At 46.6% G+C, this 18,606-nt stretch overlaps 1 protein-coding gene across 7 annotated transcripts in view; it reads left to right on the forward strand.

The window, feature by feature from the left end:
* The window catches only part of KIAA1217 (KIAA1217 ortholog), a 392,222-nt gene that overhangs the window by 136,495 nt on the left and 237,121 nt on the right, over positions 1 to 18,606 (forward strand). Inside the window, exon 1 of one of the 7 annotated variants that reach the window (XM_066585326.1) lies at positions 3,750 to 3,975. The exons of the other annotated variants lie outside the window; for them this stretch is intronic. Within the exon in view, the coding sequence (XP_066441423.1) occupies positions 3,877 to 3,975 (99 nt within the window). The 5' untranslated portion in view covers positions 3,750 to 3,876. Of the gene's footprint in view, positions 1 to 3,749; positions 3,976 to 18,606 lie in introns of those variants that run through there. 7 annotated transcript variants of the gene reach the window in all.

Genomic DNA, 18,606 nt, shown 5'->3' on the forward strand with positions numbered 1-18,606 from the left:
TGTACACAGTGACTCCACCAGCAGAATAGTGAGTGCAGCTCTGGAGTATGATACAGGATGTACCTCAGGATCAGTACAGGATAAGTAATGTATGTGCACACTGACTCCACCAGCAGAATAGTGAGTGCAGCTCTGGAGTATAATACAGGATGTAACTCAGGAGCAGTACAGGATAAGTAATGTATGTACACAGTGACTCCACCAGCAGAATAGTGAGTGCAGCTCTGGGGTATAATACAGGATGTAACTTAGGGTCAGTACAGGATAAGTAATGTATGTACACAGTGACTCCACCAGCAGAATAGTGAGTGCAGCTCTGGAGTATAATACAGGATGTAACTCAGGATCAGTACAGGATAAGTAATGTATGTACACAGTGACTCCACCAGCAGAATAGTGAGTGCAGCTCTGCAGTATAATACAGGATGTAACTCAGGATCAGTACAGGATAAGTAATGTATGTACACAGTGACTCCACCAGCAGAATAGTGAGTGCAGCTCTGGGGTATAATACAGGATGTAACTTAGGGTCAGTACAGGATAAGTAATGTATGTACACAGTGACTCCACCAGCAGAATAGTGAGTGCAGCTCTGCAGTATAATACAGGATAAGTAATATAAGGTATTTAGAAAGTCTTAAAGTTCTTATGTAGATTACATTTGCACAAACTATAACTTATGCTGATCAGTTTAACCCCTTGGCCTTGTCTCTGCTTACCGCCTCCTCCTGACTGATTCCGTCAGTAAGCTTTGGGTAATTACTGATGATTGTCAATCTGGAATGAATGTATTTCAGAGCAGAATCCAGAACAGGTGTGATTGTTGTACAATGTGCTAAGGTTTCATCAGGTTCTCCATTTCACCCCGGGCAGAGCTCTCAGGTCGGACAGGTTTTACGAGGCATAATGTGACTGCTGATTTACATAAGTGAAGTGCAGGGAGTCTCCGGAGCCCATTATGTCCGGGACAGAACAGGCTGATTTATAGCGCAGCCCAGGCAAGAAGAACAAATCTTCTCCAATACCATAAATCGGCCAAAGCTAAACTGCCCTGACCCAATGGAGAGGTCACCGGATCTAGACCTGAGATCTCTCACTGTAATGTGTGCCCTATGTATTAGGCCGCCAAGCCAGAGAATAGAGAGGCTCTGTAGACTGACATTTACACTGAACGACCCCTTTATTAGCCCCCATCTAGTAGCGCTGGACTCCTTTGTTTTTCAGCACCGCAGCAGTTCATTGTGGTGTAGACTCCACTCAGTGATTAAATGGTTCTGCAGGGATATCGGCCCCCGCGGACAGGAAGCTTCTTGTAGTTGTTGCAGATTAGATGGCGGTGCTGATATGTTCTGACCAGCTGACAGGAAGGGGTCATCAATTCATGCTGCTTGTGCCAAATTCTGACCTCCCATCAGCAACAGAAATCTGGATCCATCTGACCAGGAGATGTTTTCCCGCTGCTCAGTGATACAAGTTTTGCGCTCTTTTGCCTGCTGGTGTCTCGTCTTTCTGTTTCTCTTAGACACAATGGCGCTGGAACTGCTCATTTGCCACTATAGCCCATCCGTGCGGAGGAACAGCAGGTTGTGTGTTCCGATACGTTAGTTGGAGCTTCAGTGTTGTATTTGGCTGCTCCTGACTGTGCAACGCCTGTTGGAGAGAGCGATTCCTGACATCCTCCTCTGACCCCTTTTCGTGACAAGTGGTTTCTGTTCACAGGATTCCTCTTCGTTCAATATTTTTCCTCGATCACGCCATTCTCGGTACACTCTTCACACCATTACTTGGCAGTGAGGTCCCGGCTAATCTCGCACCGATGAATGGGCCTTGATGGAAGTCGCTCCGATCGCTGGATATTCCCATCTTATGTGGATTCACATTGAAAGTGATCCAGAAAAAATCTTGTCATGTGATAATTTCCATACAGGGAAGCACGAATTGTGAGAGGGTCAGGGGCTCTAATAAAGGGGCCATTTAGTGTATATGTCTAGTTTTCACACCATAGACCTGATCATGCAGATCATTGATCAGTACAAAAGCCGGTCTTATCTTGATGCAATTCCACCAAATATGGAACACGGAGGAGTGACTTTTTAGAACTTTTATGGATAGGTTATGTCTAGTGATGAGCGAGCACGCTCGTATAATGCAGTTACTCCAGTGAGTGACTCTATGGATGAGTTAGGTCTATGAGTCACTTTATGGATGGGTTATGTCTATATCAGTGACTCTATGGACAGGTTATGTCTAGATGGGTCACTTTATGGACGGCTATGTCTAGATGGGTGACTCTGTGGATGAGTTATGTCTAGAAGGGTCACTTTATGGACAAGTTATGTCTAGAAGGGTCACTTTATGGACAAGTTATGTCTAGATGGGTCACTTTATGGATGGGTTATGTCTAGAAGGGTCACTTTATGGATGGGTTATGTCTAGATGGGTCACTTTATGGATGGGTTATGTCTAGATGAGTGACTCTATGGACAGAATATGTCTAGATGGGTCACTTTATGGACGGCTATGTCTAGATGGGTGACTCTGTGGATGAGTTATGTCTAGAAGGGTCACTTTATGGACAAGTTATGTCTAGAAGGGTCACTTTATGGACAAGTTATGTCTAGATGGGTCACTTTATGGATGGGTTATGTCTAGAAGGGTCACTTTATGGATGGGTTATGTCTAGATGGGTCACTTTATGGATGGGTTATGTCTAGATGAGTGACTCTATGGACAGAATATGTCTAGATGGGTCACTTTATGGACGGCTATGTCTAGATGGGTGACTCTGTGGATGAGTTATGTCTAGAAGGGTCACTTTATGGACAAGTTATGTCTAGAAGGGTCACTTTATGGACAAGTTATGTCTAGATGGGTCACTTTATGGATGGGTTATGTCTAGAAGGGTCACTTTATGGATGGGTTATGTCTAGATGAGTGACTCTATGGACAGAATATGTCTAGATGGGTCACTTTATGGATGGGTTATGTCTAGATCGGTCACTTTATGGATGGGTTATGTCTAGATGGGTCACTTTATGGATGGGTTATGTCTAGAAGGGTCACTTTATGTTCAAGTTATGTCTAGAAGGGTCACTTTATGGACAAGTTATGTCTAGATGGGTCACTTTATGGATGGGTTATGTCTAGAAGGGTCACTTTATGGATGGGTTATGTCTAGATGGGTCACTTTATGGATGGGTTATGTCTAGATGGGTCACTTTATGGACAAGTTATGTCTAGATGGTTGACTCTATGGACGGGTTATGTCTAGATGGGTCACTTTATGGATGGGTTTTATACTTAGGCCTTTATGATATCCCATATACATATCTTTTCCACAGCAGCACAGGCCCAGGGCAGAAATCAGGAAGCATGTGTTCTGTTTTTGCACTTTTTATACTGTTAGTTTTTGCTCCTGATGTACCACCCATATCACGCTAACTTATCCATCCGCGCTGCAAACTCAGAATTGCTTAGGATAATATAGAAAGGAGACAAAGTAACATGAAAGGCTCCGCCGCCATGTGCTCTCCGTGCCCCTCAGCATCACTTCTATTAGTCATCTCTTTCTTGTTGCTCTACCTAGAGTTGCATTTATTCAGCGCTGGCGGAGAGAAGCGAAGACGAAAGCGTATTCTTCAGCGTTGTTTAAAGTGATCCGGATTCCTTGGAAGATCTCTGCTTTTATGGGCAGTGTTGATTTAGAAAATTTGCAGACTTAAACTCCACCTCCTCCTCTTCAGAGACACCGAGTGCTGGAATATCCGGCAACCTGCTATTAGGCTGCAGCCGAACATGTACACACAGGACTACGACTGACGAGCAGCTCTATGGCTGCCAACGCAACCTCCAGCCGCAGCTGAGGGCGCCCTGGAAATGGAGAAAGGCTCACAAGCCGAGAAGAAGATCAGAGCTGAGAAAGGCTTTGCATCCTTGTGTTGCACCGGATCCAGGCACCAACCGGGAATTAGTAAGGTAGACGATACTCCGATGATATCTAGAATAAGAGTTATAAAGTTTATTTCTAGAACAGCAACTTATTCTGCAGCACTTTACAAATGGGAAGCACATAAAACTGAGAGAGCTGAGTCAGCTGAGCTGAGTTTGTCAGATGTAGGAGAGCATAGTTGGCACGACACAACCTGAAGTTACAATCCGTGACATATTTGTACCTGATGCATTTACTTCTAGTACGGTAGATGACAGATGGGCAATCTAATTACTGCATTTATCTTTTTGCATTCGCACAGGCGAGTCTGATATTTGTCTAAAAAACGTCAACCGATATTGTACTGTCAGGGTGCATTCATACGGGCAAACAAATCGTGTGAGTTTTGTGCATTGCGGGTGCACAAAAATACAACCCATCATTATTCACAATGGGTGATTTTCCGCTTGCAGCGAATTAAGTCACAAATCAGACATCAACAGCCTTGGTCATGAAGGGGTTAAAGGTGGTGTATCATCCCTAAAAGTGCCCCCATACCTTCAAAAGCTCATACAGCTATTCCTCCCGATTCCCCCATATACATGAAATCCAGCATGCCTGACCCTTCTCCCCCCCAACATCTACCGGCCCAAAGTCAACCAGTCCTGCTAAAATCGGTGGCTTTGGATGACTTTCCTCTACTGTGTGGGTGGCATAAATCAAGACCCGCTGATTGCCGGGGTTAGTGTTGAGTGAACTTTTGAAAAGTAATGTTTGGCCGGTTCAACGAGATTCCATTCAGTCCAAATTTGTTTGAACTAAACCGGAACTTCACCCGTATCCCTAACACTGGTGTATTGCACTCCTCCTCCTTGACTTATTGGGGTCATCGCTTATAATCTCACCAAGAACAACATCTGCATGGATGTTTAGAAACATGTAAGCTCCCTGCTGATATTGTCCTTCAGCAGATTTGAACCTACAACCCCAGTGCTACAGCACTAACCACTGAGCCAACATGCTCCTTCTTACTCCGGAGGAGGAGGGAAAGGAGAAGATGATCTTCAGAGAAGGAGGAATCTTAGTGGGTTCGGCTGAGAGGAGCCTCCCGAGGTTCACGTTTGTGCCAAACTGAACTTTAAGAAGTTCTTCCCTAAACAGTGTTCAACTGTTTGTAGTTTCACTCAACACTAATCATAGGCTTGGCAGCTGAAACCTGCCCAGTCATCGTCGGCAGGAGCAGGTGAAATGTGGCCCAATCCCTTGTCCCATTTGACAAGTAGTGGGAAATAGCTCAAGGGGGTCATGAAATAAATATGGAGGGCGAATAAACATCAGGCCCTTCTATTCTGGCATATGTAACCATAACTGAGCCTAGTTTGAGTCTTGATATGGGCCCCCATTCTTCTTTGTATACCCCTGGTCTGTTCATGCTTTGTATGCTAGGGCCAGGCCCACCAGAGTGAGGACCACTCTCACAGAGCTACAGTACTCTCCGCTATCACATGCGAGGGTGGTCCCTCATATGCCTTCATAGTTGGACACTCTCAGCAAATTGGTTGGAAATAATCACTTAAAGAGATATTCTCATCTCAAATCTCTATGGCATACCCACAGGATATGTCCTTACAGGCCGATAGCTGTGAGTCTTACATCTGCACCTATCCTGAGTTAGGGCCTCCGCCACCCTGAATGAAGTGGTGGTAGTCGGAGGGACAGCTGAGGGCCCCTAGCAGTCAATAGCAGTTGCATACAGCATCGTACAGTGAGATACATGGTTTCCGAAACTTTGCTGCTGCAGAAACAATGTAGCTTTTGTGAATCCACTTCTGTGGGAGTTGTGGAAACAATGTAGCTCTGCAGAACTTAGCTGTTTCCGTCATCCCAACCACCTTGTAATCATTGCTGTTCCATCTTGGTCATGATTGATGGTGATGGGAACACCACTTTAAAGGGGTTGTACCAAAATTGCAAGTTCTCCCCTGTCCATAAGATATCCACAGGATGGGGGATAACTTGCCAAGCGCTGGGGTCCCACTGCTGAGACCCCGCTGATCTCCAGAACGAGACTCCTGTGTCCTGCTGTGATTGTCACTGCTTCTTCCCCCGCAGTGACGCCACTCTGGAGAGAGCGCCGACTGAGCATGTGCGGTCAGCCCTCCAGTCATTTCAATCAGAAATATACGAACAAGTGCCATTCGGGTATCTCGGCAGTGCGATGCGAAGTTCCCCATTGAAATCAATGGGAAATGCTTCCGATCCTCTGTCGTGCCCTGAAAATCACCGCGCGTCCGCTGGTAAATCGCACGTTCCCGGCCTGCTATCGCGCTCGGCCGTGTAGGCAGCCTTCTAGTAGATATTTCCAGCACAATAACGCATTGTTTTATCCTTTTTCTTTAAGATTTGCGCATCAGTCTTGCGCCGGCGATTGGTTATTTTGCATTCTGCAGTTTGGACAGCTGACGGCATTGTTACCGCTGTAATCCTAATGAAAATGTCAAGTAATTACTAGAAGCATCTCTAATAGCGGCCGTCCTAAATGGTGGCTCTTATCGGCGCTGACTTTTAAATAACATTCATGTCTCATTGCGGCGCAGATAATTGTCTGTGATCCCCCGGCCGGCGCTCCGCTGCTCCACCTCATTTCTATTTGATTAACTTTGCTTTTTAAAAACAAATGATGCCGTTCCGTAAATGTTGGAATTATTTATTCGTCCCGCCTGGAGCGAAGCGCGCAAAATTGTCATTTTTTTGTCAGGTTGTAGAATAGGTTGTTCTATCTTCACCGACTGATGAGGTTTTCATGAACCTGTTTAATGTGCCGCTCGGGTTTTGGGTTCACATGAGAACATTCGCCTTATGATGTTCTCGTTTCTCGGCCGTCTTCCTCTATTGAACTTAATAAAATGGTTACCCTAAGACTGAGCGTTACCCGCAGGACCGCGAACTGATGGCGGAGGTCCGACCGCGAGGACTCCCACCAGTCACAGGAACAGGGTCCCGAGTACAATGACGGGCTAAGCTACATGCGACCCATGCGGTGCCAGCCTTCAGCTTGTGGGGGCACCAGGAGGATGTAGGCCGGGGCAGTCGCTTCCCTCAGGTCTTCCTGGCCAAATGATCCTCCGTCCAAGAGAGTTTTGGGAAGCTACATTTATCATGCTCCTTCTGATTCTGTTTCCTCGCTTCTGGCCATCAGCAGCCTTGTAACACCGTCACTTAGTACTGATGCTGGATTTATGTTATAACCTTGCTTCTGATATTGTAACCATGTACTGAGGTTGGTTTGTACTGTTATAAGCTTGGGTCTGGTACTGTACGTAGGTACTGAGCTTGGTTCTGGTGCTGAATTTCTGCACTTATCTTGGTTCTGCTATTGTATCAGTGTACTCAGGTTAGTTCTAGTGCTGTATTTACGCACTTCTCATGGGTTTGATGCTGTATTTATGTTATTGGCTTGGCCCTGGTACTGTATTAATATTATGAGCTTGGTTCTGGGGCTGTATTTATATTATGAGCCTGGTTGTGGTACAGTATGTATTTACTGAGCTGTTCTAAGTCTGTATTTATGTACTGACCTTGGTTCTGCTGCTGTATTTATGCTATCAGCTTGAGACTTGATAAAGGCGCCTTTGAGCACAGAAACGCGTTGAACCTGTATCTTACCAAGTCAGTGGATGAGAGTTGCTTCTCCCTATCCACATTTTGGCTATTTTTGTCCCTGCCTTTGTTATGCGTACCTTTCGTTTTTTTGAGAAATAAGTAATCTTTATTATTAAGAAGTCTGGAGCGCTGAGGTTTTTACCTGCTTTGGCAGTTATTTCTGTATCAGCTTGGTTTTGGCACTGTATGTTATGAGTTTGGTTCTGGCGCTGTATTGATGCTATGAGCTTGGTTCTGGCACAGTATTTATTTCTTGAGCTGTACCGGTGTGGGTAAGTTGCTATCTTGTTGCATTCTGCACAAGCAGAATGCAGACAGACTGCCTATCAGTGCAATATATAACATTTTTTCCTTATGGGGGGATGGGAAGACATCAGAAATATTCTGCACAGGGTGCCTGCTAACCTAAGGCTGGTACTGCCCCAATGTCCTTGAATGGATGGAGCGGCAGTCGAGCCTGGGTACCACAGCTCCATTAATTTTCGTGGGACTAGTGAAGATAGCCAAGTGCTTCACATCCAGCAGCGGCGCACACTCTGCTTCTGCTCCGTTCACACAAGGGGACAGTCAGCCGCCATCTTCCTGTGGATACAGGATAACCTTCAGTCTTCAGATAAAGTGGTTACAACTTTACCCTGCAGAGACATGGAGGGGAATTTACGAAGACTAACATTTCTTCCGCCTGTCGTAGATCTAAGTACAATGGAGCAATGTGCGCCAAATTTATTAGGACGTGCTGATAGAAATGTCTGGCAGCGGTTTACTCCAGTCTCCACATTGAGGACCCATGAATGCCTGGCCGACCCGAGTCTGCATCTGTATGGGGGAGAAACAGCGGCTGGCTGACAGCTATCATAAGTATATGGCCGCCTTGGGGCGCCTCCACACTGGCGATCGCAATGTCGCCGCAAGAAAATCACGACAAAATCGCAACTTTGCTCATCAGATGTCTGAGCGCCAAAAACATCGCCGCCGCTTGCGGTTTTCTCGTGTGTTTTTTTCACCTATTTATCTCGCGATAGACAGTAGCAGTTTCTAATGTTAAAAACGCATCGCACGAAAATGGCAAGTTTGTGCGTAGCGAAAAAAACGAAGTCTCCATAGGGAAACACAGGCGAGAAAAAAGAGCAAAACGCAGAAAGAACACAAGAACTTGCGATTTTCGTGCATTTTTAACATTGGAAAGTCCTATTGTTTTTCTCACAAGAAATTGCAAGGAAATCGAGCGAGAAAACTTGCCACTGGCAGCGATGTGTGCAAGAAGAAGCTGCGCTGACACTCGGACATCTCATCAGCAAAATTGCAATATTGCAGCGATTTTCTCGTGGCGATATCCCGATCGCCCATGTGACACTACCCCAATGCCCAGGGCCGTATTTGCACTGTTCGCCTCCGGATCCTGCAGCAGGTACTCCCCATAGGACATGCAGGGAAAACCCTTTTACATGCTCACAAGTGAAAATCAACTGTGATTTTCCTCTTGTGGGTGAAAATCGTAGTATTTCCTTTTTTAGTGCGAGGCTCGCACGGCCGGCTCCCACTGCAGTTAATGAAGCCGTCCATCCCGCTGCGAGTCGCGGCTGATCCACGTCATCACGGCACGACTGTCTGCATTGTGGGTGTGCAGCAGAGCGCTAGCCGGCACATCCCCAGAGCAGAGAGAAAAGACAATGGACAGGCACATGGGGGTCACTGCTGGGGCACAGGGTCTGATTCCGCTGTGAGATTTTGCAGTTGGAACCCGTCCCGACCGTGGGCATGAGGTCTAAGGCCTAATGCCCACGGCCGTGACGGGCTCCGCAAGTGGAATACCGCAGCAGAGCCCGTCACGATGCCCCCCCCCCCCCAGAGACCCCATATTTAACTTCGGATCCGCCGCCCGACGTCCCGCATGATGCTCTGGTGCGCATGCGCAGTAGAGCGCATAGCGCGCCAGCAGTGTCATGGGACGCGCCGTCCGCGTCACATGACACTCCCACTGCGTCATATGACGCAGCCGGCAGCAGGCGGAGAAGTGTTTTCACGCTATCTTCCGCTGTGCTACAGCAATGGAAGCCATCTGCACGTACGCCCGTGGCAAATAGAATATGCCGCAGGTGAGTACGGAAGAATTCATGGGGCGGAATTCCGCACTGTGAGCATTGTGCTATTAGGTTCAATAGAACCTAATAGCTGCGGGGCAACGCCGCGGATTTCCACCGTGTGATACGCGGCGGAAATCCGCCCGTGGGAATTCAAATGAAGGGCTGTGATTGGTGCATTGAGTGCTGTCTCTGATTGGCTGAGTCAGCACTTCTGAACCAATCACCACAATCTCTTGCTGGAGGTTGGGATTTCAATCTCCGTCACTAGCAATAGATGGTCTATCAGCGCTGACAAGTGCCCGGCGGCCTGCCTGGAGCTCTGGAGAACAGCGGCGGGGACCCTGCCAGCGCCAGCTAGATGAGTATTACTTTTTTTTTTAGGTCAAGCGGCTAGCGCTTGCGTTTAGCACTAGCAAAAACATGGTACCAATTGTACCACCTTTTCAGCAGCGCTGAAACTGCTGCCCATTAATTTCAATAGACGACGCAGGGCTGAAAACGGCCAAAGATAAAACGTGCATCGCTGTCAAAGTGCTGCGATTTGACGCTTGTGTGAGCCGCCCCATCAAAATAAATGGGAGCGTTATACAGCATTCAGCGCAGCGCTAAACAGGCTGCGCTCAGTACAAAAACGTATGAGGGAGGGAGGCCCTAGGTATAACACTTCTTGCAAATTTCCCTCTGATGCACTTCTCCAACCCAAACGTTCCTAGGAGTTACTTTTAGGCGTCCTCAGTTATGTGAGGTACAGTCCCTAGGGGTACACTCCTGGCACGGAGGGGGAAACACATTGTTACTCCTTCTTCTTACTTGTTATTGTCCTTTCTACTGATAACTTTGTGAAGTCCTTGGTTGTGTCCCACCTTGTCCCTCAACACAGTACTTAAGTAAAGGAACGTGCGATCATAGCCACCAACTCCTCCAGAAGACTCCGCCCTCCGAGCTCCAGCCTCCGAGGGGACTCATCCCACGGCAAATGGAAACGCCAGAGGCTCTTCTTAGGCGGAATCACCAGAGCTTTGGCCCTCTGCCCACACGTCCTCCTCCACCGACTACATCTCTCTTCTCCCTCCTTCTACTTCATCCCTAACTTCTCTAGACCTCCAATCACGCCACAGAACAAGGTAAAGGAGACAGACTGGCCACCACAAAGACTGGTAACACCAACACAGATATACACCAAGTAGTACACGCTACAAAGGTGCCCCCGACGCCGGGCTGCTGCAGCAGGTACTACACAGTGACTCAGTAAATAAATCAGCAGAGTTGCCCTTTAAGATGTTACTCCACATAAGGAATGCAGGACTGTATCCTTCGCAGCGGTTTGCTTTCAATCAGAAGACTGACTTTATATTCCTCATAAAATATCCGCTGTGTATTGTCGACTAATCTCACACATTAAATGTGTTTTCGGGATAATAAATAAGCAGAAAGGTCCTTTCTCAGCAGTTTTCCTCCCTAAACCTGCAGTTGTTTAGTTCCATCAACAAAGTTGCTGAAAAAAAACTGCCTGTTTCAGCAAAACTGGATTAAAAAGACAATTTTTGATGCGATTTCTTTTGAAAAATCCAAAAAAAGCCGCTATAAAAGGATGGAGGGAAGGAAGGCCGATCATCCAGACGGGTCTTTGAAATACTGTGTAATGTGAAATTGAACGCTCTGCACAGCAAACAGTCCCTTCATGGTGATTAGATGCTGTTTGGGACAGTTGGTTGGACCCGCTATAAAGGGTGCGGAGTATTACATTACAGCGCTGGGCAGATCTGTCCCTGAGAGTTAACTGGGTAAAAGCAGAGCCGTTGGTGTTGGGACAGTGGATCAGGGCAGGAAATCGGTGAGCTGGATGGTTAAAGGGGTTTTTAAGCAAAAACTATTGATGACCCAACTTCAGAATAGGGATTCCCGGTGATGAGTAGACACTTGGCATAGGGGACGGCAGAGGAAGTGCCATAGCTTCTCTACTATCAAAAGCTGCTTCCTGGAGGACTCAGCAGGCCAACAATTATATGGACAGTCTACTTACTTCAAAAAGCATTGTGCAGTGCTTCATCCCCCCTCAGGTGGCGCTATAGGGAACAATTGCTGCTGGGTTCCTCTCGGCTTCACAACTGGTTATTGGAGATCTCATCAGACACCCTGTAATCAGCTTACCATAAATGACCCTTTAGCGAAAATGGATTGTCCAAAGCGGATGGACAACCCTTTTAATCTCATAATGAGTTAAACCTGATACAATTAACGGGTGGTTTTACTAATTAGCAAAACAATTTGCCCCATGGCCACATGGCCAACTCTACCTGATGCAGGACTTTGCCTCTAGTCATGTGCAAACCTTCTGTAGATTTAGAGGGCCAATGGCGTATTCTGATTGGTCAACGCACCCGCGGCTTCTGGCTTCAGTTTATGTCTCTCACCACGACTAAAGAGACAGTCTGACATGAAGAAACGCCACCGTCATAAATCAATCAGTAATGATGTGAGTGAACATAATAAACAAAATCATACAGAAGAAGCCTGATGCGGTGAGCTGGCAGGTCCGCGCCTCGGCCGGGGGTTTGATGAATTAAACTAATCAAGGTTGACGCCATACAACAAATGGAGGGGGTCTGAGACAAAGTATGCCGGGAGACGCGTTACATACAAGCGATCGGTTACTTGAAGTTCCAAATGAAAACACGAAAGTGACTTCCATTTTTGTTTGTACTTCTCTCATTCCTCATGGACTCTCTAACTTGCAACATTCCCCATTTAGGACCCCCTTCTATTAGCTAGAAGAGAGACTGGCTACAAAGAGCAGCTCTTGCTCTGGAGGATCCCACACTCACAACTCACTGATTCCAATGGTCACTGTGTCACTGACTGTTTTAGTTTTGGGCTAATCCTGTGGGCTGCTTTAAAGGGGTTGTCCAGTTGCAAACAATTTGTGGGCCTATCAACACGATAGTCCATCAATAGTAGATCGATGGGAGTTCACCACACTTGACCACCCCTGATCAACTATTTGCAGTCCAGTGTGCCCATGCATTGAGTTGATTTCTGCAGGAAGCAGACAGCTCCATTTTCACTGCAGTGGCCAGGTTTGGTATTGCAGGCCAAGGTGTTGTTGAAATGAATAGGAACTTAGCCTATAATACCAAGCCTGGCCACTGCAGTAGGAATGGAGCTGTCCTCTTCCTGCAGAAATCATCTTAATGAGTGTGTGCTCTGGTCCAGAAAACAGCTGATTGGTGGTGGTCCTGGGTGGTGAACTCCACCGATCTACTACTGATGGCCTTTCCTGCAGACAGGCCAATCAATAGTTTACAATTGGACAACCCCTTTAAGGCTGGCCTCAGACATCACGTAATAGTTGAGGACGTTATCCACACCAACATGCTGCCACCAAGTACAATACAGTGTTAGTGAATGCAGTTTTGACGAACCCTCTTCACTAATGTGGAAACAATCCTCTGCCGATCCCGTCATGCAGTGACTTTTCCTATCCTCGGCACGCTTTACCTCTTGCACAGATTACACCCCAGATTGTATTCCTTTCAATGCTGTGAGTGAAATCCACAAGGAAATCCTCAGCAAAGTGACGTACAAGAAGTTTGGAAACTTTTTGAGGGATACCTGGGTATCTGGATCAGAGAGGGTTCGATAAGAGGAATTTAAATACATTTACCTTGTCATACAGGTGTGTTTTACCTGGGTGCGCCTTATAGATAGATCAATAGTAGAAGGAGGGAAGCTAGGATGGTGTGGCAGGAAATCCGGGCCTGCCAGTAGGCGCCGCAGCTCTGTACAGGCAAGTTTACAACAACTTGCAGAACTCCCACCACGTCTCATCTGAATTCATCATGGGTTATGTATGAGCTGTAATTGGCCTGTACAGTAATGCTCCAACACTGTGTCCTGAGGCCACGAGGATGATGGGAGTTTGTTCCGCCAGTATATAGGGCGCTCCGTCCTGCACAAAATGAGTCTATTAATTCATTGTGTTTTCTCTATGGGCCGCACATGCAATATTCTCAGGTGGAACCACGTAGGCAGATATTACTATGCTAGAAACGGCACGTCTGAACCTGCGGGGTGAAGTGTGCATTATGCCTCCTGTACCTGCCATATTACATATGTGTTATACTGAATGGCCAATTTATTAGAGCCCCGACCCTTTAATACAGCCCCTCACCCTTTAACAATTGGGGCTTCCTTGCATGGAAATTAGGGCTGTGTACCCGGAGTGCAGCATAAAATCATTTTCATAATTAGAAAAACATGGCTGTTTAGGTGCCAGGGTCAAAGTCAGTGGGGGTGTACTACTTCCCGCACTCCATCAGCACCCACTGCAGCGCAATCGGAGGGTGCTGATGGGGTAACATGGTAGCCTGGAGTTTATTAAAGGCTTCCAGGGCTTCGAAACATAGATGCATTTTAAACCGTGCTCGAGGCACATGAGTGGTTGCGAAAGGGGGGAGGCACGTGAGTTGCTGCGAATGGCCGGAGACACGTGTGGTTGCAAATGGGAGAATGCACATGAGTGGTTGAGAACGGGTGGAGGCACATGAGTGGTTTCAAAGGGCTGGAGGCACATAAGGGGTGTCAGCTAGTTGATTTTTGTTACTTGTGTAAGAAAATTTGTAGATCCCCGCTAGAATATACTCCATGCTTGGCAATGCTATCCAGTGTGCTACTTGTGCAATGTATACAGTCCTTGATCAGCCGATCGAGAGTGCATACTGTTCGACAAGATGTATGCACTTTGCATATTTGGAAGCCCAGATCCTGGATCTATATGAGTGACTGGCAACACTGAGATACATTGACACCATGGAAAGGAGTTTGCTGCTCACTAAGCAGGCTCTCGCTCGGGTAGATGGCAGTTTCGGAGAGCAGGATGAGCAGGCAGTTAGCTGGGTGACAGTTAGAAGGAGAGGTAGAGGGAAGAGATCCAGGGAGGCTGGTCCTGAACTGGCACGACCCAACATGTCTGCAAAGTTGGCAGATGAGGGGGATGCCATTACAGAGGCAGCACCGCTGCAGCATGACATGCCCTCTGAACCAGGCAGATGACTGCTCCAGTGAGAAGGGAATGGGGAGCGCAGGGCAGGCTAGACAGGTCCTAGTGGTGGGGGACTCAATTCTAAGGGGGACGTACAAGGTAATCTGCCACAAAAATCGGGATCGTCGAACGGTGTGTTGTCTTCCTGGCGCTCAAGTTAGACACATCGCGGATCGGATTGACAGATTACTGGGAAGGGCTGTGAGGATTCACGGGTCATGGACACAATGGCACCAATGACAAAGTCAGAGGTCTATGGAGGACCCTGAAAAATGATTTCAGGGACCTAAGATCTAAGCTTACAACGAGGACCTTCAAGGTAGTTTTCTCTAAAATGCTGCCTGTACCATGTGCCACACCAGAAAGGCAGCGGGAGATTAGTGAGGTAACCAAGTGGTAAACAAGAAGGGGTTTGGGTTCCTGGAGAACTGGGATGACTTTGCTGTTGGCTACAGGTTCTCCCATAGGGATGCGCTGCATCTGAATGGGGATGGTGCAGCTGTGCTGGGGGAGAAGATATCTAGAAGGTTGGAGGAGTGTTTAAACTAGGGACTGGGGGGGAGGGGGACAAGAGCAATAGGGGGAAGACAGTGTGGACTGTGACCTAAGACCAATTAATGGGAATGGAGGTTGAGCAGGGGTGAGGTTAGTACAGTTAGAACTGACAGAGCAGCTAATAGGACCCTAAGTAGCTAATTGAATATAAATAATAACAACTGTATAAATTGTATGGTAACAAATGCAAGAAGTCTGATCAGTAAAGTGGGTGAACTTAAAGCGAGACTGCCTGAAGAAAATTACGACATAGTAGGACTAACGGAGACATTGCTTGATAAGTGCGTTTGGGAGGTGAATTTACAGGGTTACAACCTCTTCAGAAGAGGCCGTGAGAACCAGAAAGGGGGGAGTTGTATGTCTGTATGTTAAATGTTACCTAATGCCGAAGCTAAAGATATAGGAGATGAATGCGTGGAATCTCTGTGGGTAGAAATACAGGGAGGGAAAAATAGCAAAATTCTGATAGGGGTCTTCTATAGACCACCATAAATAACAGAAGAAACTGAAAAATTATTAATAAGACAAATAGAAGAGGTGTCAAACCGCAACGAAGTAATTATTATGGGGAACTTTAATTGTTCGGATATAATATGCGAATCTCACAGGGGTGATAAGTTCTTGAAAAAAAATACAGATAATTACCTTACCCAACTTGTACGAAAGTCCAACTAGAGGGAGGGACATCCTGGACTTATTACTAACTAACAAACCGGACAGAATCACTGGGGTGCAGGTTGAATGACCTACATATAAAATGAGACAGCTTGGTTTAGGCGAAAACGTGTGTATCTGGGTAAAGAACTGGCTCAGAGATAGAAAGCAGAGGGTGGTAATAAATGGTTTGTACTCTGATTGGGCCACCGTTGCTAGTGGGGGCCACAGGGTTCAGTATTAGACCCCATTCTGTTCAATATGTTTATCAACGACCTGATAGAGGGGCTGCACAGTAAGATATCAATATTTGCAGACAATATGAAATTATACAAGATAGTTAATACAATGGAGGACAAATTGGGCTGCAAATGTACCTAGACAAGCTGGGGGTTTGGGGAGAAAAATGGCAAATGAAGTTCAATGTGGATAAATGTAAGGTTCTGCACATGAGCAGGAGAAGCGGATGTCATCAATATACACTTAATGGGGTACTGCTAGGGAAAAGTTATATGGAAAAAGACCTGGGGGTACTAGTGGGCTGTAGACTTAACTGGAGAAATCAATGCCAGTCAGCTGCTGCAAAAGCTAATAGAGTCTTGGGGTGCATCAAAAGAGGTATAGGGGCGAAGGACGAGAACATTATCCTCCCACTATATAAGGCACTTGTCAGGCCTCACATGGAATACTGCGTACAATTCTGGTCACCGGTGCTCAGGAAAGATGTTACAGTGCTGGAGGGGGTTCAAAGAAGAGCGACTAAACTAATACATGGAATGACGGGACTGGAATACCCAGAGAGGCACCAAAACTGGGATTATTCACCCCGGAAAAAAGATGGCTAAGGGGTGACCAAATAACCATGTATAACTACATGAGGGGACGATACAAGGATCTCTCCCGCGATCTGTTTACACCCAGGACCACGACGGTAACAAGAGGACATCCACTACGATTAGAGGAAAGCAGGTTTCATCATCAACATAGAAGGGGTTCTTGATGTGAGAATCTGAACAATTTTTTGGCCCATGTAAAGGGCCTTATAGTTTGTTTTGTCTGTTTTTTGCTGCTCAGCTCCTTTGAAGTGAATGGGTCTGGGCTGCAATACCACTCATAGCCTGTGGACTGCTGTGGCACTGTTTTTGGAGGAAAGTCGTCTTGTCTTACTAGCCCTGCACAACAGTTGACTTCAAACTATTTGATAGCAAACAAAAGGCCATCTGATGTGTCAATATATTTAGGTGGAACCTGTACGTGAATGTTTTGGGTTCAGAATGAATGGGAACACGCCTGTTGAATCTGTTTGACCTTCATGGTGACATTGAAGGTTAGTGGATCCCAAATAAATATCACCCTCTGTTGCATGGTGGTAACGCTCCTTCTGAGGTGGCTTCTTATGTTTGCGCCGCACACCACTTGTATCCTGTCCCGTCGGTTCTATTACATAAACTGTATAGAGACTTTGCTATAAAATTGTATTGATGGAGAAGGATATTTATTTATGGAAAACGTACATAGTCTATTGTTCTCAACTTCTCCACATATGTATATGTATGCCTGTAATATGTTGGAACATCAGGCAACAAATGTTCCCTGCAGTGCCTCCGCAGGAGAAATTTAGTATTACACAGTTCCCATTGAAATCAGTGGGCTGGCAATGTAACACATGGACAAGCACTCCGCTATCTCCGTCAGCTCCATTCAATCTCCGCCTCAATGTGGGGCTGCTGTGAGCTCCAAGTGAGGAGGGGGATATGGAATTCCCATTCTTGGGATTGTGGGGGTTTCAGCAATAGAACTTTAATCAGCTATCCTATCCTAAGTGTAAATTTTGGGAATAACCAAGTTACTAAGCTGTTTTGATCTGCCGTACGTTCGCTGTGTGTCACTGTATTGTGTTTCTGTACAGCACCGTATTAAGGAGGTATTCTCACCTAGAAGATGTATTATTCTCTATAGTCAACTCCGAAAGAGCGAGTGATTGACAGTAACTTAAAACAGAGTGGTCCCAGTAATAATGTAAGAAGGTGAAGTAGATCTAGGAATTTTTTCTTTTAAAAATGCAATAAGCTGGCAAATCCCACTAATGGTCACAGTTTTAGGTGGGCTTGCAGACCCTTACACAGCCAAGGCAGGATTGAGGCACTCACCCCGAGGTCTTCAAACACGATCACAGCCATCGTCAGCGCCCAAACTAAACCAGGATTCATCACTGAAGACAACCCAATTCCACTCCATAGCATCCAGCTTCGTTGTTCACAACACCCCTACAAATATGGAAAAGACAATGGGTGTCAAAGGCCGTCCATGCAGTGGGCACCGTGACACCAAATGTCTATCATCCAAGCGCTTGGAAATGGTTTTGACAGGCACAGGGTGTAATGATGGCACCACTTGTCTTTGGATGGCAGACAATGAAACACTTGGAGGTGCTGGTGGATGTCTGATGATCAGACACTCCTTTCCTCTGGTTGTTTGTCAGGGGTCCTGAGCCCAGTCACCTTGTGTGCCCTCACACATCCACTGGTCCCAACACCCCCTAACAGTCTGGTCAGATGCTCCTCTCCACTGGTTGTCTTTAGGGGGTCATGAGCCCGGTCACCTTGTGTGCCCTCACACATCCACTGGTCCCAACACCTCCTATCAGTCTGGTCAGACGCTCCTCTCTACTGGTGGTCTGT

Source organism: Eleutherodactylus coqui, chromosome 12 (genome assembly GCF_035609145.1).
Source record: "Eleutherodactylus coqui strain aEleCoq1 chromosome 12, aEleCoq1.hap1, whole genome shotgun sequence".
NCBI classification, from domain to species: domain Eukaryota; kingdom Metazoa; phylum Chordata; class Amphibia; order Anura; family Eleutherodactylidae; genus Eleutherodactylus; species Eleutherodactylus coqui.